At 38.0% G+C, this 24,703-nt stretch overlaps 2 protein-coding genes across 3 annotated transcripts; one reads left to right on the top strand and one right to left on the bottom strand.

Annotated features, from left to right (window-relative positions):
- The first annotated feature begins 695 nt into the window (after window positions 1-695).
- Window positions 696-13,756, top strand: LOC116247195 (two-component response regulator ORR3-like). Of its 2 annotated transcripts, XM_031619213.2 has the most exons (6): window positions 696-956; window positions 1,098-1,165; window positions 2,794-2,871; window positions 2,962-3,032; window positions 3,530-3,634; window positions 12,730-13,756. In XM_031619213.2, the coding sequence occupies exons 1-6, from the start codon at window positions 776-778 to the stop codon at window positions 12,746-12,748; spliced, it is 522 nt and encodes a 173-aa protein (XP_031475073.2). In that variant the 5' UTR covers window positions 696-775; the 3' UTR covers window positions 12,749-13,756. The 2 variants fall into 2 exon arrangements, with proteins under 2 accessions (XP_031475073.2, XP_049931829.1); XM_050075872.1 differs by lacking the exon at window positions 12,730-13,756 and having other exon boundaries at window positions 3,530-4,659.
- LOC116247194 (rhodanese-like domain-containing protein 8, chloroplastic) lies at window positions 4,788-19,915 on the bottom strand. The gene is made up of 8 exons (XM_031619212.2): window positions 19,550-19,915; window positions 19,401-19,454; window positions 12,180-12,329; window positions 11,868-12,039; window positions 11,424-11,515; window positions 7,063-7,166; window positions 6,688-6,969; window positions 4,788-5,084 (listed from the first exon to the last, which is right to left on the bottom strand). The coding sequence occupies exons 1-8, from the start codon at window positions 19,892-19,894 to the stop codon at window positions 4,931-4,933; spliced, it is 1,353 nt and encodes a 450-aa protein (XP_031475072.1). The 5' UTR covers window positions 19,895-19,915; the 3' UTR covers window positions 4,788-4,930.
- Window positions 19,916-24,703: the final 4,788 nt, after the last annotated feature.

The raw sequence follows: 24,703 nt of genomic DNA, 5'->3' as shown, positions 1-24,703 counted from the left end.
TTTTTTTTTTATTTTTTGTAGTGCTCGTTTTGCTAAAAACTACAACTACAAGGGGTCCTGGAGTTATATGTGATCAGGGGCGTAGAAGGGTAAATTTTAAAAAAATTTGCTTGTTCTATATAAATTTTTTGAAAAATAATATTTTAGTGTGTATCAAAATTAAAAAACTTTAAATCGCCCCCTTCATAAAAATTTAACTCCACCCCTATATATAATGTTGAAGCACCTAAAAAATTAACTTCCCAAGTTATGTTAATATGTTTCGAAAATGTTGCTCACTTTTACAAACGAAAGAAAAGTCTGTTTTTTTTTTTCATATTCTAAATTTAATGCTAAATGTAGGTTTTTATACCGCAATTGTCTGTATAAATGGGGCCTCTAAGGGGAAAATCTGAAATATAATGCTCATATTTGAAACCAAGGCGGAAGGATGGCCTTCCAAATGTAAGTTTTTCTAAAATAAATTAAAAGATTTGGTGGGGGCATCCAAGAACCATTCAATTTTTTTTTTTTTAATTAAAGAAGACGTTTTAATCTAACAGACAAGGGTAAGACTGTCAAGTTCCATTATCCCCGTTCTTGCGTCAATGGGTTTGTTTTGTTTCTCTCAACGTATATATAACGAAAGGTGGTCGATTAATGGCCAACCAGCCCTCAGCAACCCCCAAGAAACAAAAACCGGCGAGGACGTTTTCCGGCAGGTTTTCCGGGGCACGCGACTTGTAAGCAAAGCCCCGTGAGCTCATTGACGAGGAGAAGAGGGACAACAACTGGGATGGACCCACCGGCTGAAGAACAGAAGAGGTCGGAGTCGGAGGATATCTCAGTGGGGCCGTCGTGCCCCCGACGGGTACCGGCAGCAGGAGACACGCCGCAGCTCCACGTGTTAGCCGTAGATGATAGTCTCCTCGACCGCAAGGTGATGGAGAGGCTGCTCCGGTTCTCTTCCTACAAAGGTTGGTGGCCGGAAGAAAACCGTCTCCCGGTTTTACAGCTTTAACTTCTTGTGCTTCTTGTCGCCGGAAGAACGGATTATGGCAGATGGGTGGCCGGAAATTTTCTTTGTCTGACGATAAATGCTTTGATCTTGGGTGCAGTGACGGCCGTCGACAGCGCGAAGCAAGCGTTGGAGATCTTGGGGTTGGGGGACGAGTCATCGCAAAATGTAAGTGAAACAGCGACATAATTAACGCGTTTCTTTTATATAAAGAAATGACAGAAACTGTTTTCTTGTTTAGTAGTCGACGCTTTTAGATCCAATATAACGAACTGCACATACAAAATGGATTTTAACGGGCTTTAAACTCACCAGTGTGCCGGCACCCCTCAGCAGCAGTAATATATGCACTCAATTCAATAGGTATCAAATAAAAAGGTTTCTAGTTGCTTAATCCATGCTTCTTGATTATTATTATTATTGTTGTTGTTGTTGTTATTAGATGTTGTTTATATTCATTGATTAAATAATTGAATCATGTGTTCAGCATGGTCGAAAACACTGAAATCTTTTCCATCCTCTGGTCACTAATTTAGATAATTTGTGAAAATGTACAAACATTTATATATTCTATCTCAAGTATGTGAGGAAGAACTTGGGAATAGCCTTATACCAAAGACACTTTAATTTTTTTTAATGTTATGTATATGTGTTCACATATTTTGTTTTTGGTACTTTGAGTAGGAGTTTAAGTTGATCATTAAAATCAAGCAATTTCATTCTCTAGCTATACCACAAACAAGGACTGGTAAGATAGATATATATATATATATTCTCATTGATGCAGAAAATTATGTGCAACTATGTTTATTCTCTGACTAAAATGACTTGGGAAGTGGACTGTCTCTCACACACTATAAAGATAGCTGGTCGGGGAGAAGCATATATCGAGTACGTCTCCTATTCGATTCCCATAGCCATCACTCTTAGGATGACTTTGAGTGGAGCTTTCTCTCTTTTTGTGCGCGCATGTTTATACTAGAAAAATGCACTTCAAATAATGAAAATTAATTTAGCTCCTAACCAGTTGTAGTCCATTGTAGTTTAAAAGAAAATTGAAGATGATTGGCAAAGAGAGAAAGAGAGAGCATCAATCAATGCAACCTTATTGTTTGTCAACAAACTCTTAGTTCTGCATGTTCTTGTGTTAAAGGGCTTAGAGTTGCCGATGATTATTGTCATTTATAAAGGTAAAAGTAGAAATTTTATTTTTAGAGAAAATGACCAAAATATCTAATTCTATTTTTAAAATGACCCAAATATATTTCAGTTTCTTAAAAACATAGTTTTATGAAAACCAAGTTTTTTTTATGGTCTTTTAAAACTTGGTTTGTTTGTTTATGTGAGCTCTAAAACCTGGTCTTGTGAATAACCCGAGAGAGTCAGGTTTTCCACTTTTTCTTGCAAAACCAGGTTTTATAAAATTGAATTTTACGTGAACCTACTTTTGATGACATCTAAACAATAAAAAATCCTGATATTTGAGGCAAAAACCATTTTTTTTTTTTTTTACAAAACCTAGCTTTGAAATGTCATCCAAACAACTCCTGATCCGAACATGATCATTAACCAAAGTGACGTCCATCGTGACAACATTGACATAGCCTGCTTTCTGTAAATATTTTCTAGAGCAAGCACCGTCATGTCCTTTCCTTGGTTGGCGTCTCGATTCATTTCACGCTCACATCCCGACGCCAAGATTCGGCGTATCTGTTAGTTGTTCGCGTCAAGCGATGAGAAATTAATTTATGGAAAAGTGTGGAGGGGTCTAACTGCAATTGTTGCAATGGTTTCAGGACGTAAGCGTGAATATGATAATTACTGATTACTGCATGCCGGAGATGACAGGGTATGATCTGCTCAAAAGACTCAAGGTATTAAAAAAACAAATTAATAAATAGTTAATATATATATTTTTTAATTTCAGACAGAAAATTTAAATATATTGAATTTGAGTGAATCAGGAGTCGTCAGATCTGAGGGAGATCCCGGTGGTGATCGTATCGTCAGAAAATGTTCCGACGAGGATCGACAGGTGAGCCCCCATTTCTTTAATTGAAGAAACTATTTGCCGCCAATTGTTAAATATGCGTACTTAAATCCTCGTTTTGTAATTATCGATAATAAAACGTCACATAGACGGCCTCGTTTCTAGTGGGGCGTGGGCTTCACACAATTGACGTTTAAGATCAGGAACAGGAATAAAACAAGAGATCTGTCTTGTTATAATGTTGATTTGCATGTTTTTTTTATCATATTTAATGATATCAAAACAAGGACAAAATAGGCTGAACTGCCTGAATCGGCCGATTCAAATCGTGTTGGTATGTATGAATCGATTCATCTCCGATTCAAGGGCGCCATTTCTCACATTTTTTATTGTTATTTTTTTATTTGTTTTATCTTTTAGTCTTCAACTGAAACTATAAAGGTAATTTTGTGTCAGATGAAGTTGCTCCCAATATGTTTGGGTGAATCGGTGAATTCTTTAGAACACGAAATGATTTTTTTTTTTTTTTGGTTTCTCTTCAGATGCCTCGCGGAGGGAGCCAAAGAGTTCCTTCTCAAACCCCTCAAACTATCGGACGTGAAGCGTCTCGGGATCCACATGAAGAGATCGAACCGGCATTCAGACAGGTACCGTGACGCCGAGCAGAAACCGATTCTAGGTTCTCTCTCTGAAACTCTAGTTAGAGAAGAAAAGGATTAGTGTTTGCCAATAAACACAACGGCAACTCAGCAGTTGCTCGCGTGATGTACACTCATGAATTTTTCTCGAAACAATAATGGTATTTTGGTCCTTTCAAAAGGTTATTGACCAAATTACCCCTGATGGCGGCTGGAAATGGGCAGATTTCTTTTGGTAAGAGCAAGGGCATATGGGCCTTTTGCTGCATGAGGCAAAAGTCAAGTATAGCTAGGAAATCCAACTTGGGGATTTAGGTTCCAGCAATTTCATGCCCCAAACAAGAAGAGAAAGTGCTTGGGCACCTTGATGTAAGCAGATCTCAAATTGGAGCATTTTTTGTTGTCTGGAATCCATGAAGGGCAATTTAGACTTTTTTTTTGCAGCAGAGGTCAGAAGCCAAAGTAAAGGGGTTTTTTCATTTTATATTGTATTGTTCTTGAATTGGATTAGAATCTCAGTGTTTTTAGTTCCAAATTCAACCTGTTTGCATCCATAATCAATCAAAGAGGTTACATTTTCATTTCAACATTCCAAATCTCTGTGTGCCACGAGACTCTTTAAATAGGAAAAAGTGAATTTATGGATCTAAATCCAACCATAAGAATATGGATTAACCTAAATCTGCCAGTCATTGTAACCTTAATCCTTCTGTGTGAATCCTTTTTAAGATGAACATGAAAAAATCCCACTGCCCGAGTGTGAAATGAAGGTGTCCCCCTCCTACCTTGCTTCAAAGAGTCCAGAGCTGCGTTGGAGCCCCGGTTGGAGCCCATGCTGCACATTAACTAGTGCATCCCTTTTCCTCCATCGGCACTTGGTTGAAGGGATATAGGCATCCATGCCAATTGAACTAACAACCAGCCACCTACCAGCTACAGGGCTCAAGTCGGTGCGCCAACACCCACTGGGGCTCTACATGAATGTGCATGTTTTGGATTCAATTTAGAGTCTAAAATTAGATGAAAATAACCAAAGATAAACAACATTATAAGTGCAAAAAGTCTTTGATTTAGCTGCTCTGAGTCTGATTCTAGATGAGCTTATGTCTGCCCAAAATCTGCTTCACTAGAAAGATGTTGATCCGACCACAAAGAAGCCCAGTGAAGATTCGCCCAAGAATATCATTGAATGACCTCTAAAATGTGATACATCACAATCTCGTAAATAGCATTTGATTGATTCATTGGTCACCAAAGCCTCTACCAAAATGACCCTCTATAAAGAAAGAGAGATAGAGAGAGAGATTAAACAGTCTGAGTGTCTGTCATCTTTGAGTCCCGATAAACGTGCCATTTTTCATATCTTTGGTGCCCAGGTAAAACTGGTCTGAGCCTGGGAGCTGATGTGCATTCCGGGGAGCAACATCCTCTAAACTCCTCGACACAGTTGTTACAACATCTGCAAAGGCAGCAAAGAGTATTCAGTAAAAATTTCAAACATGCATACATGCACGCAATCACACACACTAACTGCAATACGAAATACGAATTCTATGATGATACGATCTACAAAGAAAGAAAGATGTGTAAATAGAGCAGAACCAATGTGCAATTTTTGCATGTCAGAATCTTATGCAACATACTTTATAAAGTAATACTTTCAGCTTAATGTAACATTTGGCGACTGGAACAACTTTACTACAAAACCCACAACAAAGATCATCCAGACTCAGCTTCCTTTTGCCTTCAGGTTTCCGTGTCTATTGACTTCATAGATGACATATGTCAATCGATACAGAAAATAAACTCATAACCAGTAGTACCAACTCACCATTACTTGTTTTCTGAAATGATGTTCTTGGTGATTTATTTTGTGATATTCAAATGAGTTCATTAACTTCACATTTTCACTAATGATCGATCCAAGCTTAATGATCTCATGAATTTGGAAAATGAAGTGCAACCGACGTTCATTCCCTTCAAATTTTATGGTTACAAGAACCATGCTCTCCTTGTAAAATTTTGTGGTTATATAAGCCATGCTGATTCAGTTCAAATTTTATGGTCCAAGATTTTATGCGAGTCAAAACATAACAACTGATAAGCCAAATGTTTGTCAAGAATTAGCAATAAGGGTTTCTATAAACAACGAATAGTATGAAAATTAAGAAGATCTAACCTATAGCTCCTTCTTCCACCTCTACCTTTACATTTTATTTGGTGTGCAAGATTCATATTTTCTTCTATGGTGCCTATTACATGCTATCTGTTTAGAACTTTAGATAAACTTCTGCAACACAGTTTTATCTCTACAATTATAATCTTCAAACACTATCCAAGTAAGTGGCAGAGATACACGGGGCCTGGTGCAGGCCACTGCCCACACCAGCCTATCAAAGGTTTCATTTAAAAATTCAAAACTACATTGTGATGCATTAAAAATTACATGGAATGCCCAAATTAGCCTTGGGCTGGTGACTCGAGTGCCACTCAGCCAAAAAATCCTGGCTCCCCAAGTACATAGGCATGTATTCAACTTCCCACTTCCTTCCTATTTTAACCAACTTTCAGTTACCTCACAATCTCTCATTATCACCTTTCACACATTGCTTCAAAGTCTGTAAGTGTTCTTGAGTTAATAATGTAACTAAATTACAAACATATAATTCATACCAAATTGCCAAGACTGATTAATATCATTTGATTGTTCACCAAGTCTGCACCCGATTGAAGTTCTCATGATTGTCTCCATTCCCTTGTATGTGTTTGTATGTGTTTGTATGTGTATATTCAAGGGGAAACTATTATAAAGACAGAGTCATCTTTTGAGTTTTGAGTAAAGGGAAAATGATTTCCATCCACTGTATAAAGTCAGTTTTTCCAACTTATTCTTCTTCTTTTTTCCAATAATAATTCTCCAGAAGATGGACTGATGAGAGCACAAGGTTTCCTTTTCCCTGAGTTGTAGTCAATATGCCAAGCCAACACGGTACTGCTTGGACAGTAAAACTCATGCACTACAAGAGGAAAAATGAGTACCAGTAGCTGTAGCAAAAACTTACAGGAAAAGGAAGTTGCAGTCAAGATTTGCACAGTTCCGATGTCTGAGTTCAAGCACTGAAGATCCACATAAATAGCATCTGGCTGATGTTAGTTTGTGGATTAAGCCATTCCCTTTCTGCTTTTCATGTGTGTTTGCATCAGGCTTAAAGGTGGACGGTTGAAGAGCCAAACGTGAGTCAAAGACAAACAAATTCCCTTCCCAATCTTCTCCTGGACCCTCTTGCTCAAGAAAATGTGAGATGCCTCCCTTCAAAGTGTACAGATTCTGGAAGCCTCTTTGTCTGCCCATAATTTAACAAAAATAGTTAATAAACAACATCCACGACTCTTAACAACTTTGCAAGAAGAAAAAAATTATCGCGAGCGGCACCCACCTAAGTAGAGTGGAATACACATCACATCTGATGCCCCCGGTGCAGTACATCATAATATCTGTAGTTTCTTTGTTGACATTGGACAGAGGATCTGAACAATCACACTGAATGTATACCAAAAGCACATCTTCCATAAGTAAGTAATAAACTAGGAATGTTCCATGATCCATCTCTGCTGTATCAATCTTTAGAGAATCAAAGGAAAATGTGGCCGACATGATTCAGAAATTTTAGAGCCTCTAATTCAGCAATATCGCATTTAACTTCCTCAAATTCCAGGAGTACCACATGTAACTTCCACAATCATAAATAAAAGGATTTTAACTACATAAAACATGGTTAAAACTTAAAAGAGCTCAAGTATTCTCAGAAAAGACACAATAAACACATGTAAATGGATTAATCCTTCAAATAAGAGAACTTTAACTACGAAGACCTAAGAAATCACATTATCTCATCAGTCAAATCCTGAAATGCAGATTTCCTTTACAATGATTCGACTAAGTTCAAATTTGTATCTACCTGAGACCCATCACCTTATAAAATGCAAGTGGCAGAACGTACTCATATTCGTTTTCCTACCTCCTTGTAAAGTAAGTTAATTGATTAAAACTAAAACTACTGAAGCAATTGCATAAACTGGGAAACTGAAGGGCAGACCTCTCGTTGTCATTGCCCTTTCAATGCATTAGTTTGAACTCTTACCTCTGAATCAGAAAGCCCAAATGAGGTGTTCCTAAAGCAATCAACAGATGGACGCTGAGCTCCACAAAAATGACCAATATCCCATTCATAAACTGTGCAAACCTTGATTGCAACTTCCTTTTCCTGTAAGTTTTTGCTACAGCTACTGGTACTCATTTTTCCTCTTGTGGTGCATGAGTTTTACTGTCCAAACAATACCATGTTGGTTTGGCATATTGACTACAACTCAGGGAAAAAGAACCTTGTGCTCTCATCAGTCCATCTTCTGGAGAACTATTATTGGAAAAAGGAAGAAGAATAAGTTGGAAAAACGGACTTTATACAGTGGATGGAAATCATTTCCCCTTTACTCATAACTCAAAAGATGACTCTGTCCTTATAATAGTTTCCCTTGAATATACACATACAAACACATACAAGGGAATGGAGACAATCATGAGAACTTCAATCGGGTGCAGACTTGGTGAACAATCAAATGATATTAATCAGTCTTGGCAATTTGGCATGAATTATATGCTTGTAATTTAGTTACATTGTTAACTCAAGAACACTTACAGACTTTGAAGCAATGTGTGAAAGGTGATAATGAGAGATTGTGAGGTAACTGAAAGTTGGTTAAAATAGGAAGGAAGTGGGAAGTTGAATACATGCCTATGTACTTGGGACAGTGGAGAAGCCAGGATTTTTTGGCTGAGTGGCACTCGTGTCACCAGCCCAAGGCTAATGTGGGCATTCCATGTAACTTTTAATGCATCACAATGTAGCTTTGAATTTTTAAAATGAAACTTTTGATAGGCTGGTGTGGGCCGTGGCCTGCACCAGGCCCCATGTATCTCTGCCACTGACTTGGATAGTGTTTGAGGATTATGATTGTAGAGATAAAACTGTGTTGCAGAAGTTTATCTAAACAGATAACATGTAATAGGCACCATAAAAGAAAATATGAATTTTGCACACCAAATAAAAAATAAAGGTAGAGGTGGAAGAAGGAGCTATAGGTTAGATCTTCTTAATTTTCATACTTTTCATTGTTTATGAAAGCCTTACTGCTAATTCTCAACAAACATTTGGCTTATCAGTTACTATGCTTTGACTCGCATAAAATCTGTGACCATAAAATTTGAACTGAATCAGCATCGCTTATATAACCACAAAATTTGGCAAGGAGACAGCATGGTTCTTGTAACCATAAAATTTGAAGGAAATGAGCGTCGTTTACACTTCATTTTCCAAATTCATGAGATCATTAAGGTTGGATCGATCATTAGTGAAAACATGAAGTTAATGAACTCATTTGAATGTCACAAAATAAATTGCAAGAACATCATTTCAGAAAATAAGTATTGATGAGTTGGTGCTACTGGTTATGTGTTTATTTTCTGTATCTATTGACACATGTCATCTATGAAGTCAATAGACACGGAAACCTGAAGGCAAAAGGAAGCTGAGTCTGGATGATCTTTGTTGTGGGTTTTGTAGTAAAGTTGTTCCAGTCGCCAAATGTTATATTAAGCTGAAGGTATTACTTTGTAAAGTATGTTGCATAAAATTCTGACATAAAATTTGCACATTGGTTCTGCTCTATGTACACATCTTTCTTTCTTTGTAGATCGTATCATCATACAATTCGTATTGCAGTTTAGTGTGTGTGATTGCGTGCATGTATGAGTGTTTGAAATTTTTACTGCATACTCTTTGCTGCATTTGCAGATGTTGTAACAACTGTGTCGAGGAGTTTAGAGGATGTTGCTCCCCGGAATGCACATCAGCTCCCAGGCTCAGACCAGTTTTACCTGGGCACCAAAGATATGAAAAATGGCACGTTTATCGGGATTCAAAGATGACAGACACTCAGACTGTTTAATCTCTCTCTCTCTCTCTCTCTCTTTATAGAGGGTCATTTTGGTAGAGGCTTTGGTGACCAATGAATCAATCAAATGCTGTTTAGGAGATTGTGATGTATCACATTTTAGAGGTCATCAATGATATTCTAGGGCGAATCTTCACTGGGCTTTTTTGTGGTCGGATCAACATCTTTCTAGTGAAGCAGATTTTGAGCAGGCATAAGCTCATCTAGAATCAGACTCAGAGCAGCTAAATCAAAGATTTTTTGCACTTATATTGTTGTTTATCTTTTGTTATTTTCGTCTAGTTTTAGACTCTAAAATTGAATCCAAAACGTACACATTCATGTAGAGCCCCAGTGGGTGTTGGCGCACCGACTTGGGCCCTGTAGCTGGTAGGTGGCTGGTTGTTAGTTCAATTGGCATGGATGCCTATATCCCTTCAACCAAGTGCCGATGGAGGAAAAGGGATGCACTAGTTAATGTGCAGCATGGGCTCCAACCGGGGCTCCAACGCAGCTCTGGACTCTTTGAAGCAAGGTAGGAGGGGGACACCTTCATTTCACACTCGGGCAGTGGGATTTTTTCATGTTCATCTTAAAAAGGATTCACACAGAAGGATTAAGGTTACAATGACTGGCAGATTTAGGTTAATCCATATTCTTATGGTTGGATTTAGATCCATAAATTCACTTTTTCCTATTTAAAGAGTCTCGTGGCACACAGAGATTTGGAATGTTGAAATGAAAATGTAACCTCTTTGATTGATTATGGATGCAAACAGGTTGAATTTGGAACTAAAAACACTGAGATTCTAATCCAATTCAAGAACAATACAATATAAAATGAAAAAACCCCTTTACTTTGGCTTCTGACCTCTGCTGCAAAAAAAAAGTCTAAATTGCCCTTCATGGATTCCAGACAACAAAAAATGCTCCAATTTGAGATCTGCTTACATCAAGGTGCCCAAGCACTTTCTCTTCTTGTTTGGGGCATGAAATTGCTGGAACCTAAATCCCCAAGTTGGATTTCCTAGCTATACTTGACTTTTGCCTCATGCAGCAAAAGGCCCATATGCCCTTGCTCTTACCAAAAGAAATCTGCCCATTTCCAGCCGCCATCAGGGGTAATTTGGTCAATAACCTTTTGAAAGGACCAAAATACCATTATTGTTTCGAGAAAAATTCATGAGTGTACATCACGCGATCAATCTTTAGAGAATCAAAGGAAAATGTGGCCGACATGATTCAGAAATTTTAGAGCCTCTAATCCAGCAATATCACATTTAACTTCCTCAAATTCCAGGGGTACCACATGTAACTTCCACAATCATAAATAAAAGGATCTCACTGTAAAAAATTAAATAAAAAATTACCCCCTTTATGCCATTTGACTAACCAATTTTAACTACATAAAACATGGTTAAAAGAGCTCAAGTACTCTCAGAAGAGACACAACAAACACATGTAATGGATTAATCCTTCAAGTAAGAGAACCTTAACTATGAAGACCTAAGAAATCACATTATCTCATCAGTCAAATCCTGAAATGCAGATTTCCTTTAAAATGATTTGACTCAGTTCAAATTTGTAGCTACCTGAGACCCATCACCTTATAATCTGGTTTGCTTTTCAACGTTTTACTATTTCACAGATCAGCAAGTGGGAGAATGTACTCATATTCGTTTTCCTACCTCCTTGTAAAGTAAGTTAAATGATTAAAACTACTGAAGCAATCGCATAAACTGGGAAAACTGAAGGGCAGACCTCTCGTTGTCATTTGCCCTTTCAATGCATCAGCTTGAACTCTTACCTCTGAATCAGAAAGCCCGAATGAGGTGTTCCTAAAGCAATCAACAGGTGGACGCTGAGCTCCACAAAAATGACCAATATCCCATTCATAACCTGTACATGCCAAATTATCAGGGTGTTAACTAAATTGAAGAAATCTAAAATTGTTGACCCCAGCAATCCATATTACACACCATTAGCTCCACGGACCACATAGATACACACAGTATGCAAATGAAAACCCTGGCAAGAAGCGAATGCCAAGAATAAAACGAAGTGAAGAGTTTAAGCCTTCGAGAGTTCCAAAAGCAGCTAGACAGATTGAGGAATATGATAGCGTATATTCATGGTCTAAGTAGATAACATATAATAGAATACTCGTAAAAAGAAATTGACAAAAAAGAAACAAATTGAATACCAAATTCATCAAAAATAAGACATTCTAAGGGGGAGAAGTTAAAACTACCATTTCTGACATCCAAAAGCAGAATCTGCCTTTCCTGGGCTGAACTGCTAATTTCAACTGAAGATGATGAATGTCTTGCCATTTGCAGTCGTTCCTTCCACTCAGATGGATCCAATGGTACGGCCCTCATTTCTGGATCCAGTATAGGAAGGTGTGAGATGCCTCCTTCCATCTGAAACAATAAAATGAGGCACTCATGTCAATCAAACTCAACAACCACATAGAACAATAATTCAAATGAAACATTGAAAGTGCCGAATCTTTCGTTTTCTCAAAAAAATGCCAGCACCAAGTTCGTATATATGGCCTTGCCTGGACTAATGAAGGTTTATACCGCAGTTTAAGGCAAGGAAATGCATGCCCACTTGATGCTGGTGTAATCTGAACCAAAATATCAGAAAATCGGTCATCTTCCTTCAACCATTCGACGTATGCCAATGCATCCTGGGATGGGCCGCTATACTGCAGCAAAGATGCACATTAGTCCTTAGAGGCAACTTGACGGGAAATTTTACTTGACCAACACAAAACAGAAGGGTTAAAAAGGAAATTTGCATGCATTTTCTTCCCATAAAATGATCCGGCAGTTTCAAATTCAAACCTGCAGTTCCATATTCACAAGCAAGGCCACTTGAAGAGCGATAGTAGTAAAAATACAAACGCAAACCAGCTTATTTGTTTATGTCCTATGAGTGTTACTTATTAGATCCTGAAGTAGCAACCACATTTACAGTTAGAAGTACACTTATACACGTGAAATTATTTCTGAAGTGTCATGCACAGAGATTGCATGGATGATATAAAAAAGAGAAAAATCTTCATGTAGACAGCTTACTATAGAACTAACCACATTGTGGGACAGTAGCATGAGACAAGCATGAAGACAATTCAACAACAAGCTTCTTTTTCGATAAATGAAGACCGCCATATCATGACTGAGCAGAAGACCAGCATTCAAACTGTGAAGAAAAGCGTGAGGAAAGAAGAGGAACGAGGAAGATGAAGGAGCCAAAAAGAGATACTTCATTTCATGTATGATGGGGTATTTATACAAGTTTACAGTATGTGCAGATCCCACAAATTTGGGGATTGGAAGATCACAATCTTGTGATTTACAACAATAGAATGAAAGATTATAACTTCTTTCCTGAAATTTCACTTTCTGATTTTCCTCTTTGATGTATAGGAAAGATTTTATTGATTCCTGAAAATCAGTTTGCTGATTTTCCTCTCCAATACTCCCCCTCAAGTTGGTGTATGCAAATCTGAAACACCCAACTTGATTCTTAAAGTTTGAAAACTGTCTTTCCCCAATGGTTTAGTGAAAATATCAGCTAGTCGCAAACATGATGATACATGATGAGCCCGAATGATTCCTTGCTGATTTTTTTTCTCTTACAAAGTGACAATCTAGCTCTATTTGTTTTGTTCTTTCATGAAAAACTGGATTTGCTGAAATATGCAAAGCTGCTTGATTGTCGCAATATAAATTGACTGGTTTATCATGACTCCACCCCAAGTCATTCAATAAGGCTTTTAACCAAACAACTTCACAAGTTGTCAAAGCCATTGCCCTGTATTCTGCTTCAGCAGACGATCTAGTAATAATAGACTGCTTCTTTGATTTCCAAGAGATAGGGCTATTCCCCAAGAACACAATATATCCACTAACTGATTTACGAGTGTTAGGATAGCTAGCCCAATCTGAGTCACAATAAGCCTTCAATTGTGTTGCACTTGATGAGGATAAAAATATTCATTTTGCTGGTGAAGCCTTCAAATACTTCAATACTCTAAGTGCTGCTTGATAATGTATAGTTTGTGGCGATTGCATGAATTGACTGAGAACTTGGACTAAATACATTATGTTTGGACGAGTAATGGTTAAATAAATCAAACGTCCAACTAACCTCCTGTATTTAGCTGGATCTTTCAGTGGAATACCATCATTGGGAGTTAATCGCAATTTTTGCTCCATTGGAAAGTCCATAGGCTTAGCTCCCATCAAACCTGCATCATTCAAAATATCCAGAATATATTTTCTTTGACTTAGAAATATTTCCGATGGCGCTCTTGCAACTTCTATGCCAAGAAAATACTTAAGTATTCCTAAGTCCTTAATATGAAATTTCGAATGTAAATATTGCTTAACTGAAGCAATTCATGGTTCATCATTTCCTGCAATGATAAGATCATCAACATAGACAAGAATAACAATAAATGGTTTTTCATGTTTCCGAGTAAAGAGAGTGCTGTCAGCTGATGATTGAATGAAACCAGCGCCTTTGAGTGTTGATAACAGCTTGTGAAACCAGTTACGTGGCACTTCCTTGAGTCCATACAGAGACTTATGAAAGCGACACACTTTATTACTAGTATACTCCCCCTCACGCAAGAGGCCTGGTGGAATGCTCATGTATATTTCCTCATGTAATTCTCCATGTATAAATGCATTACTCACATCCATTTGATATAGGTACCATCCTTGAATAGAGGCAAGAGCAAGGAGCGTGCGCATGGTTGTTAATTTTGCAACTGGAGCAAATGTCTCATAATAATCAAGTTCCTCTAGTTGAGTGTACCTTTTGGCGACAAGGCTGGCTTTGTAGCGTTCAATACTTCCATCTGATCGTCGTTTTATCTTATAAACCCAACGACATCCAATTGGATGTTTGTTTGGAGGCAAAGTAGTAATAGACCATGTTCTGTTTTGTTCAATAGCCTGAATCTCATCAGCCATAGCACTTTGCCAATGTTGATACTTAACGGCTTCCGCATACGAGCTAGGTTCAACATCACTCATGATAGAGGTTAAAAAGGCATAATGATATTTAGAGAATTTGTGAACAAGTAGATAATTATGTATGGGATAACGTGTACCTGAGGATTGCTTAGTTGAAGTAGATACCTTAGGCGGTGAACTTGTAACCATCACATTGGAACACACATAGTCTTGAAGGTAGGAAGGGGAATGACGGGTACGACTAGATCGGTGTAAAGCAAGTGAGTTTGAAGAAAGTGAAATGTCTGACATAGGTTGTTGATATGAAACATGAGAGACTGGCTGATTTTGGCATTGTTGATGGAATCGTGAGATTGAATGGGTGATAGTGGGGAAGAATTTTTTGGAATGTCATTCTTACACGGTGTCATATACTTCTCATCAAGACAATCGTCTTGGGGTTGAGGCAAAACGACATTGTTCAAATCATTAGTATGATAGTTTTTTGTTAGAAATGGAAAATGATCCTCAAAAAAGGTTATATCTCTGTTTGTAAAAATTTGTTTGGTATCTAAATCATAAACACGAAACCCTTTTTGATTGTGAGGATAACCTACAAAAACACATTTGTATGCACGTGATGAGAACTTGTGCAGTGGATTTAAATTTTTGGCATAGCACAAGCATCTAAAAACACGCAAGTCAGCATAATTGGGTTTTTTATTATAAAGAAGTTCAAATGAAGACTTGTCATTCAAAAGAGTTGACGGCATTCTATTTATTAAAAAAGTTGCAGTCAAAATACATTCACCCCAAAAAGTAATAGGTAGATTTGCTTGAAACCTAAGTGCTCGTGCCACCTCTAATAGATGACGATGCTTCCTCTCAACACGCTCATTTTGTTGAGGAGTTCCAACACATGAAGTTTGATGTTCGATGCCATGCTCATGAAAATAAACTTGTCATTCAAAAGAGTTGACGGCATTCTATTTATTAAAAAAGTTGTAGTCAAAATACGTTCACCCCAAAAAGTAATAGGTAGATTTGCTTGAAACCTAAGTGCTCGTGCCACCTCTAATAGATGACGATGTTCCCTCTCAACACGCTCATTTTGTTGAGGAGTTCCAACACATGAAGTTTGATGTTCGATGCCATGCTCATGAAAATAGGCTTGCATATTATTAGCTGTAAATTCAGCACCATTATCACTCTGAACACATTTCACATGAGTATTGAATTGAGTAAATACTGTGGCATAAAAACGAGTTAAGCAGGCAAATGTTTCAAATTTGAACCTCATCAAGAAGACCCAAGTCGATCATGTAAAATCATCTACTATGGTGAGAAAGTAATGTGCTCCCGTGTGTGACGGCGTAGCATATCCTCCCCAAATATCACAATAAATCAAGCCGAACGGATCACTTGCTCTACTAGTACTAGTTGGAAAAGGCAAATGAGTGAACTTAGCTTTAAGACATGCATCACAAGGAGAATCATGCTTGGAAATAGAAATGTTTTCATTCAATGAAAAAGTCTTATCAAATGAAGGATATCCAAGTCTCATATGTCATATATGAGTTGTCTTATGACTAGGAGAAGCAAACAAAGCATGTGAAGCAGTTGGAAGAAGAAGATGGTAAAGTCCACCGTTCAAGTTACCCACTCCAATCAGCTTCCTCGACAAAGGGTCCTGGAAAGCACAACAGGTTGAAAGAAAAACAGCAATACAATTAATGGTCTTGGTAAACTTTGGAACTGATAATAAATTGTATTTAAAATCATGAATATATAGGACATCAGTAAGCTGAATAGTGGCTAAAAGATAAACGGTTCCAGTAATAGAGACTAGTGTTTGATGTCCATTTGATAGGTTGATCACACGATGTTTTGATAGAGTTTTGATATTAGAGAGCAAATGTAAATGAGGTGTCATGTTGTCTGAGGCTCCGGTGTCAATAACCCAAGGAAAATGAGTTGGGAATGATTGTTTACCTGCTAGATTAGCAACAGCCGGTGAAGTATCAACATTTAACCAAGATGCCAATTGACTGACCTGTTCTTCGGTAAGTTGTGACAAAACAGCATTGACTTTTACATTATTAGCCAATGTTCTTCCCTGTTGCGCCTTGTCAATTTTAGAAGAATCAATAGTTGAACTTGCAGTCTTAGGATGATTTGGAGGATAACCATGAAGCACATAACATCGAGATTTTATATGCTCGAGCATTCCACAATGATTACATTGTGGTCAAGGACGATTGCGAGTAGCATTAAGTGTCCTTACCAGATTCTTTTTGGTATATGATGTAGGAGAAGACCTGGCTGCAAGAGCTATGTTATTGGATCCAGACATTTTTGGTGTGAGAAGATGTTGAGTCTCTTCTTGAAGCAGCATAGCATAGACCCTATTAATGTTGGGTAGAGGATCGATAGCAAGAATCTGACTACGAAGATTGCTAAAACTTTCATTCAACCTCATTAAGAACTGATAAACTTTCTCATGATCTTGACATGAATGAAACTCTTTGAATGCACCACAAGTACATGCAGGATGTTGAGTCTCTTCTTGAAGCAGCATAGTATAGACCCTATTAATGTTGGGTAGAGGATCGATAGCAAGAATCTGACTACAAAGATTGCTAAAACTTTCATTCAACCTCATTAAGAACTGATAAACTTTCTCATGATCTTGACATGAATGAAACTCTTTGAACGCACCACAAGTACATGTAGACACAGTTGAATAAGATCCAAGTTCATCCCAAAAAGTTTTGAGTGTAGTGAAGTAGACAGCCAACGAATTTTGTTCTTGACGTAAATCAGATATCATCTTCTTCAATTGATAAATACGAGTAGCGTTACCTTGAGAGAAACGTTCTTGAAGATCAATCCAAACTTCGTGAGCTTCACTGGCATAGATGACGCTATTCGCTATCTCCTTGGATAATGAATTGAGAATCCATGATAGAACCAAATCATTACAACGAACCCATGTCATATAGTCTGAACTAGTGGTTGTTGGTTTTGGAATAGAACCATCAACAAATTCGAACTTGTTCTTGGCACTAAGGGCCATCTTCATTGTCCGTCGCCATGTGGAATAGTTGTCGCCAACAAGAGGATTTGTCACTAGAATAGCACCAGGATTATCAGAGTGGTGCATGATGAAAGGCGATTCATTTTGTTCACCAGTAGTCCGATCAACCACAGGGGTTGTGGCCATAGTGAAAAATATTGAATGCAAGTTTCAGATCCAAATCCAATTAGAAGAGAACCCCTTTCGGCGAGAATCCCTCACCCAATCCAATGGTTCTTTGCCTAGCAATCTTCGTCCCTTAGATTGCCTTTCGGAGAAGCTTCTAGAAGCAAAAAGGGAGCGCTTGAGAGAGCGATCCAGGAACGCATCAAAGAGGGCGGCCGGAGGGAGGAGCAAGGAGACGGGGGCTTGCGGACGCAAGAACCCTACACGACCTTACGAAGAGCACCTTTTGCAGAATCGAGCGGCACTTCAGGAAAAGCTCAGAAACAGAGGTTTGAGCGAGACGATGAAGATGACCAGCACACACGATGAGTCTGCCTTGCCAAACGACCTCTTCCTCAAACCAGTGTTCGTCGGAACCTCCTGTAGGCATGATGCGGCCACCAAAAAGAAGGAGGAGGGACGCCAAAATGTGGTAGGTCTGAGAATCCACACACTTCTGGGATTGCCTCCACCCGCTTCCCTTCTGATCTCTGAGAAGAGAGAGAAGGAGAGAGCGAGATTGGTAACTCGATAGTGATACGTTGAGGAAGATGGACGACCTCCTCCTGAAGACGTGAAGGAGGCAGAGGAGATGGGCGACCTCCTCCTGATCTCCGATGACAACACCTTCGCCCGTCTTTATGCCGACATGGAGATCGACATCGAAGCTGCCCTCCAGGAAGCGGAAGATGCGTCGAAGGAGAAGAATCGGGCAGCCTCCGTTTCTCCTTGGGTACTAGGACTTCCCTCTCTCTCTGAATGGGGCTAAGAGAGAGTATGCAGAGAGAGGCGAAACGGGGAGGGAAAGAGAGAGAGAGCGATTTTCCTTTCTTACTCTTCTAAACCCCAACCAAAGATTGGGCGATTTCTGGCCCTCCATGGTGATTTCCCTTCTTCCTCTGCTCTGGAAGAAGGGAAATGGGAACGAAAACTGAGGGAAATGGAAAATGGCCAATCCCCACCAAGTTTTGGTGATGAATTTGGCGGTCGACGACAGAAATAGACCGGTTATGGAAGATCGGAGAGCAAATGAACGAATGGGCGACCTCCCGATCTCAACAGCTCTTTCTGTCTTTCTCGCACTGCTTATCAAGAAATGGAGAAGACAGACAGGGTAAGCGACACTCTTTTCTCTTCTCTTCTTTCACTGCTCTGATACCATGTAAAGAAAAGCGTGAGGAAAGAAGATGAACGAGGAAGATGAAGGAGCCAAAAAGAGATACTTCATTTCATGTTTGATGGGGTATTTATACAAGTTTACAGTATGTGCAGATCCCACAAGTTTTGGGATTGGAATTGGAAGATCACAATCTTGTGATTTACAACAATAGAAGGAAAGATTATAACTTCTTTCCTAAAATTTCACTTTATGATTTTCCTCTTTGATGTATAATAAAGATTTTCTTGATTCCTTAAAATCAGTTTGCTGATTTTCCTCTCCAATACAAACCATCAAAACAATGCGCCATTTGCATGCGTATGTCGGATAACCTATTAAAATATTGTCCAAAGTAGCTTTCCGTTCATCTTTTAACTTGAAAGGAATGGAAGGAAAAACCAACAAAGTCACCTGGGCGTTGATGCCCTGCTCGTTGACGTATATCCTACCACGAATGTCACGACCCTGCAACACCACCAAGATTAACACTAAAATGAGTGTTCAGGCCTTCCGTTTGACGAGATTAACAACAGAAAATAACACTAGTTCAGAAGAAAAACCTCTAGGAACGAGTGGTGCTTGGCAACCTCTTCTTGAGGTTGTTCTATGTGCACAAACCGGTAGAAGTTCACCACTATAAACTCTTCCTTTCCACATTTTCCGTTCTCTATGTCAGTTTTGCTGCAATTCACTCCATACCCACAAAGAGTTCTCCTTCTCTTCACATAAAAATTTGCAGAAATCGGTTTCTTGTTGACAATGGCCCACCCGAGAGAGGACTTGAAGGACTCTGGTGCAAAGAAGAGGAGAGTTTTTGTTGTATTTCTGCAGAGGGAGGGCGTCAGTGAAGACGCCACGATTTGGAATCGATTGGGGAGGTTGAAAACCGCAGTTGCGACCTCCATTTGGAGGGGAATCCGGAAGGAGGTCGCTCGCTCTCTGTGGGAGATGCATTTTGCTCCTTTGGATAGAACCGTGTCGCTGCAACCCGAGTCGTTTTGGAATCGGACGAGAGAGGCGCACCCACTTGGACCCGGTGGGCGTGGCTTTCTGTGGGTGCTGGCATGTGCACCGTAGCGTTTCAATCGAGATGCATTGGCTCACGTAGAGCTATTTCTTGAAGCATAAATAATTACATGGTTTAAGCGTCGACATTAGGTCTGACTGAAGATCTTGAGTTTCATGAATTATGAATTTCAAAATATCCAAACAGATCTATAGATCTTCAATATGAAGTAATCAAACGCCTCCTAAATGCAAACAATAAAATCGACCACATATGAAGTAAAAAAGTAGACTAAATAAATGATATTGATAGGAACAAAGAAATGAAAAGCGTAGAAAATCTAATTTCAAGGAAAAGATACAACTTTCCTCATAACCATGAGGAAATTCAGTGTGGCAGAGCTGAAAAAATGGCTGGAAGAGTGCTCATTTAGAAATACTCATATCTAAATGATATTTATGGAGACAAAGAAATGAAAATAAGCTATAAACTGACGTAGAAAATCTAATGTTAAGAAAAGGATACAAACTTTCCTCATGGTCATTCAGTGTAGCAGAGCCAAAAATATTTGTGATTAGCATTACATTATAAAAACCATGGGTATGTAGTCCAAGGGGCACATGGGACTACAAATCTGTGGCTTTAGGGGAGTGTTTGGATAAAGAAACAGTTTGTGAGTGATGAATTAATCTGTTCAAAAAATTAAAGTCATGAAGCACTGGGCACTGGGTTCTAGCTCTCCATGAATATATGCCGCAATTCTTGAGGCATATTTACTAGATACTTACAATTGTCCAAGCACTTCCTAAGGAGCTATTTGGTGGTAAAAACAATATGTTAGTGTTTCATGAATATACTTTAAATTTGAGTGAATTCATATGAATCTATCTTAAATTTAGGTTAGATTCATAAAGCACTTACAAGATGTTCTAATACCAAACTGCCCATAAGATCTTCGTGGAACACTGGGTTCTAGTGCTCCACGAATATATGCAGCAATTTTCGGGTTAGATTCATTACACACTTACAATTATCCAAACACTCCTTAAGGAGTTGTTCGGTGGTAAGAACAATGTTTTGGTGTTTTATTAATCTGCTTGATATTTGGGTGAGTTCATATAAATCTACCTTAAATTTAGGACTGATTCATAAAGCATTCACAATGTGTTCTTAATACCAAACTGCCCATAAGATCATCCTGGCTCTGTGATAGGCAACATAGCCATGTTTGTTGTTTGTCTATCAAGGATCTCATGTTTATGAATTTGATGGCAAACACAACCTCCAACCACACCGATAAAACACACACACACACATATAAAATCCTCAATTTTAGATCCATTCTGCAACGACTAGCTGAAATCCTTAGTTAGTTTAAAGAACTTTAAACTATGGGTTTCAAGAAAAGGGATTTTGAGATACCTTCGGATATGAGGGCAAACAAGTAGCATATGGATTATGGTAGGCTTGAATTTGACAAAGTGTGGATTTAAGATCCACATTAAGTAGCGAAGAACCCCGCATCTAGTCGGACCTCAAATCCTTGGTCTGAATTATGTAAATAAGCCTATCATTATATTGGAGAGGTTCTTTATAACTCCCCTATCTTGGCATGTAGAACGTATCGACTTTTCTTCATCTCCATTGGTATCCAAATATCATGTCCGGCTGAAGTTTTTGGAAAATTTTTTGGGGTTTAAGCCGCTAAAAAGGAAAACAAAAAAAATCGCTCAGTCAAACATGAATTTGGTAATGGAGAGAATAAAAAGGAGATGCAAGTGGGATTAATTTTAACTTTCATTATCATTGCTTCCATTATCGTCATATCATCATGCCCCACCACTACCACCCAACATCATCATCATCATCGCCATCATGTTGTCCCACCATTTTCCACCCACAGCCATCATCATTATCATTTTATCATGTGCAACCACCTCCACCATCAACATCAACATCATCTTCCACATCATCATCATAACAAAATACGACACGTATCTTGGACTTATCACCAGAATTTAATGATGGTGGCCGCTTGTCCATCCCAACCACCTTCACGCTCCACCACCACAGCCCCATCATGCGTTGCATCCATCATTATCTTTCTTCTTTTCTTCTTCCAACCAAAATGGTGACTTGTGTGGGCAGTTGCCCACACCAGCTTCACAAAGTTTATTTATTTTTATGTTAACAATTTAATATATATAAGTGCCCCTAAAAACATAAAACATATTGAATTAGTGCCCACAACAATAAAAAATTTTGGCTCCCCTAGAAACTCTAAGTCTATCATAAAGCCGCAAATGGATCAAAGATATCCAAATCCAAGGGGGATTGCGTTAATTTTGGTTACTGGTAAATACTACAATACCAAGAGTTGGATCCAGATCGGATTCAAAAGTGACAGCACGACAGAACTCCATCATCGATCCGACTTGTTCGTGCTTGACATGGACTTGCACTAGGCTGTCTACTGTCTTAGGTTTGGATCCATCTCTATAAAGCCTCATCTTGTCCTTTTTTAACTTTTAAGAGGCGTTTGATATACCCAAATCACGAAATTTTAGAATCGAAATGTTTATTTAAAAAAAAATGAAATTATTAAACAAACGGAGTTTTCTTGTTTTTGAAACTAAGAAACTAAAACCTGAAATTTTGATTTCATTATCGTTTGAGGAGAAATTATGATTATAGAATTTTTATTTTTGAATCAAAATTCCAAACCACCAAACGGTCCCTAATAAAGGAAAAAGAAAAAATTGTCTCAATAGAAAGACTACAAAATTTGGTTGCTCTAGAACACTCTAGTTGTTGCTCTTTGTTTTGATTTAAAATAATGTCATAGTTGGTACTAGTCATTTAAACCTAATCAGGAATCAGTAGAGTTGTTTTTCCATTTTAGAGACTAGAGTAGGTCAGAGTTTTATACTAATTTATGAACCTAGGGAACTTAGCCCAATAGTTTTTTTTAAGATGTCATAATTGATCCCACGTGACATTTTCATTCTACACCATTTAACCAAAGATTATTAGATAGAGGTCATGGTGGCACTAAGTTTTGCTTAAATGTTAATCAAACACGACAAAATTACTAAACTGGGGCTGTTGCACAACGAATTATAAGAGGAGGCATTTTGGGTGTAATGTTCTTGCACCGTAAAGGGTGGAACACAGCAACGGAGTCAGAAAATTTTAGCTAAGGAACATTGATTCATCTTATTATTGCAATTGATTGGGTGCACATAAAGCAAAAAGACATTGGTATGAGTATGGTGTGAGCATCCCGTATGGTTAGGTCTCAGTCCAACACATGATAAATAAAAAATTTACTGGGGTAGACAACCCCATGATAGCTTCACTACTGGTGGAACAAGTGGCCCTCCCTCCATGTATCACGCATGCACCGTGTGCCGCATATCAATAGGGAGCACTTTTTTTTCATGCAGAGCGTGTAAGAAACAACTTACCTGTGTCATCACTATACAAATATACCTCGTCGAATTTGTTGAAGATTTTAGGGCTTTTTGAAATATCAAACAAAACAAAGACTCAAACTTGTGGTTTACTAAAAATGGTTGAACACCAATGCCAATTAATTGCAAGCTTGTCATCATCACCTTCAAAAAATAAACAACATCAATTAGTAGCTTTTTTTAGTTGACAATGGCAGTTTGGAGCTTCATTTTCTACAAAATGCAAACTGGAACCAGACTTATTGGTCAATTTTTTTTTTTCAATGTTTATTTGTTCCTCTTATTATAGAGGCTGGATCGTTTTTAAACTCATTTTACTTACTCTCAATGGCTTTTACTTTAAGGTAAGTTTTGAGTAAATAGGAGAGACTGCCACTAAACAAAAAGTGAAGTTTTCACCCAACCCCGTGTCCTTTTATGGTAAAAGATATGCTTTCTTTGCTTTTGGGTGTCGTCTCTACTATACTTTAATTTGCATATAGTGATCCCTTTTTATGTTATTCAAAATAAAAGCTGACAGCCTACCAGCTTTCATAGTAGCTAAATAATTATAAAAAAATTTAAAACTTTTAATTTATTAAAATTTAAAAACTTTTAATTTGTTAGAAGCAAAGCCTGCTCTAACATCCAATAGGGTCCTTTGATGAAAGTCAGAGTGTAGTCCCTCTCAAAGATGGTGATGATCCATTACTACTATGGCCTTATTGAGGTGTATTTTCTCTCTGGTGGTCACCATCATGGCAGTATAGTATACTATAAACAATTTATGAGACATAAGTAGCTACTAGACCTTTAGGTGTTAGACTCATCAACAATTATTTAAGTTTATTTATTTATTTATTTATTTTGCAATTATATTATAAACATAACTAATTTCAAAAGAAATTATGAATTAACATTAAATGACGAAAATATCATTTTTTTTTTCTCAACTTCTCCTGCAAATTAAATCAATGGTAAGGTTCATGCCTAACGAGTTAGAATGTAACTACTCTTTCTTTTTATTTCCATCAAGCCCTCTATGTGCTACATTTAATAAAAATAGTTGTGTTGTCCATCTAGAGAAGATGAAAAAAGTAAAACTATTTAAAAAAGACCAAAATATCTCTCAAATGATCCAAGACTCTCTATTAGGACTCGTTTGATGCATTGGAAATATACAATTGGAAATAAGTTTTCAAACACTTATTTCAGGATTTAAATAAATTTAAAACAAAATCCAGATTTCCATAACC

Source organism: Nymphaea colorata, chromosome 2, assembly GCF_008831285.2.
Source record: "Nymphaea colorata isolate Beijing-Zhang1983 chromosome 2, ASM883128v2, whole genome shotgun sequence".
NCBI classification, from domain to species: Eukaryota; Viridiplantae; Streptophyta; class Magnoliopsida; order Nymphaeales; family Nymphaeaceae; genus Nymphaea; species Nymphaea colorata.
The sequence above is the reverse complement of the archived record's forward strand: the minus strand, read 5'-3'. Positions and strand labels throughout refer to the sequence as shown.

What these genes read in the sequence shown, in the direction of transcription:
- LOC116247195 (XM_050075872.1), top strand. Translation starts at nt 776, where the DNA reads ATGGACCCACCGGCTGAAGAACAGAAGAGGTCGGAGTCGGAGGATATC. An exon ending in GGGACGAGTCATCGCAAAAT is followed by an intron (nt 1,166 to 2,793) that starts GTAAGTGAAACA and finishes CAATGGTTTCAG; the next exon opens with GACGTAAGCGTGAATATGAT. An exon ending in GTTCCGACGAGGATCGACAG is followed by an intron (nt 3,033 to 3,529) that starts GTGAGCCCCCAT and finishes GTTTCTCTTCAG; the next exon opens with ATGCCTCGCGGAGGGAGCCA.
- LOC116247194 (XM_031619212.2), bottom strand. Translation starts at nt 19,894, where the DNA reads ATGGAGGTCGCAACTGCGGTTTTCAACCTCCCCAATCGATTCCAAATC. An exon ending in GTGTATTCCACTCTACTTAG is followed by an intron (nt 6,970 to 7,062) that starts GTGGGTGCCGCT and finishes AATTATGGGCAG; the next exon opens with ACAAAGAGGCTTCCAGAATC. An exon ending in GACTGCAACTTCCTTTTCCT is followed by an intron (nt 5,085 to 6,687) that starts GTAAGTTTTTGC and finishes CTGCCTTTGCAG; the next exon opens with ATGTTGTAACAACTGTGTCG.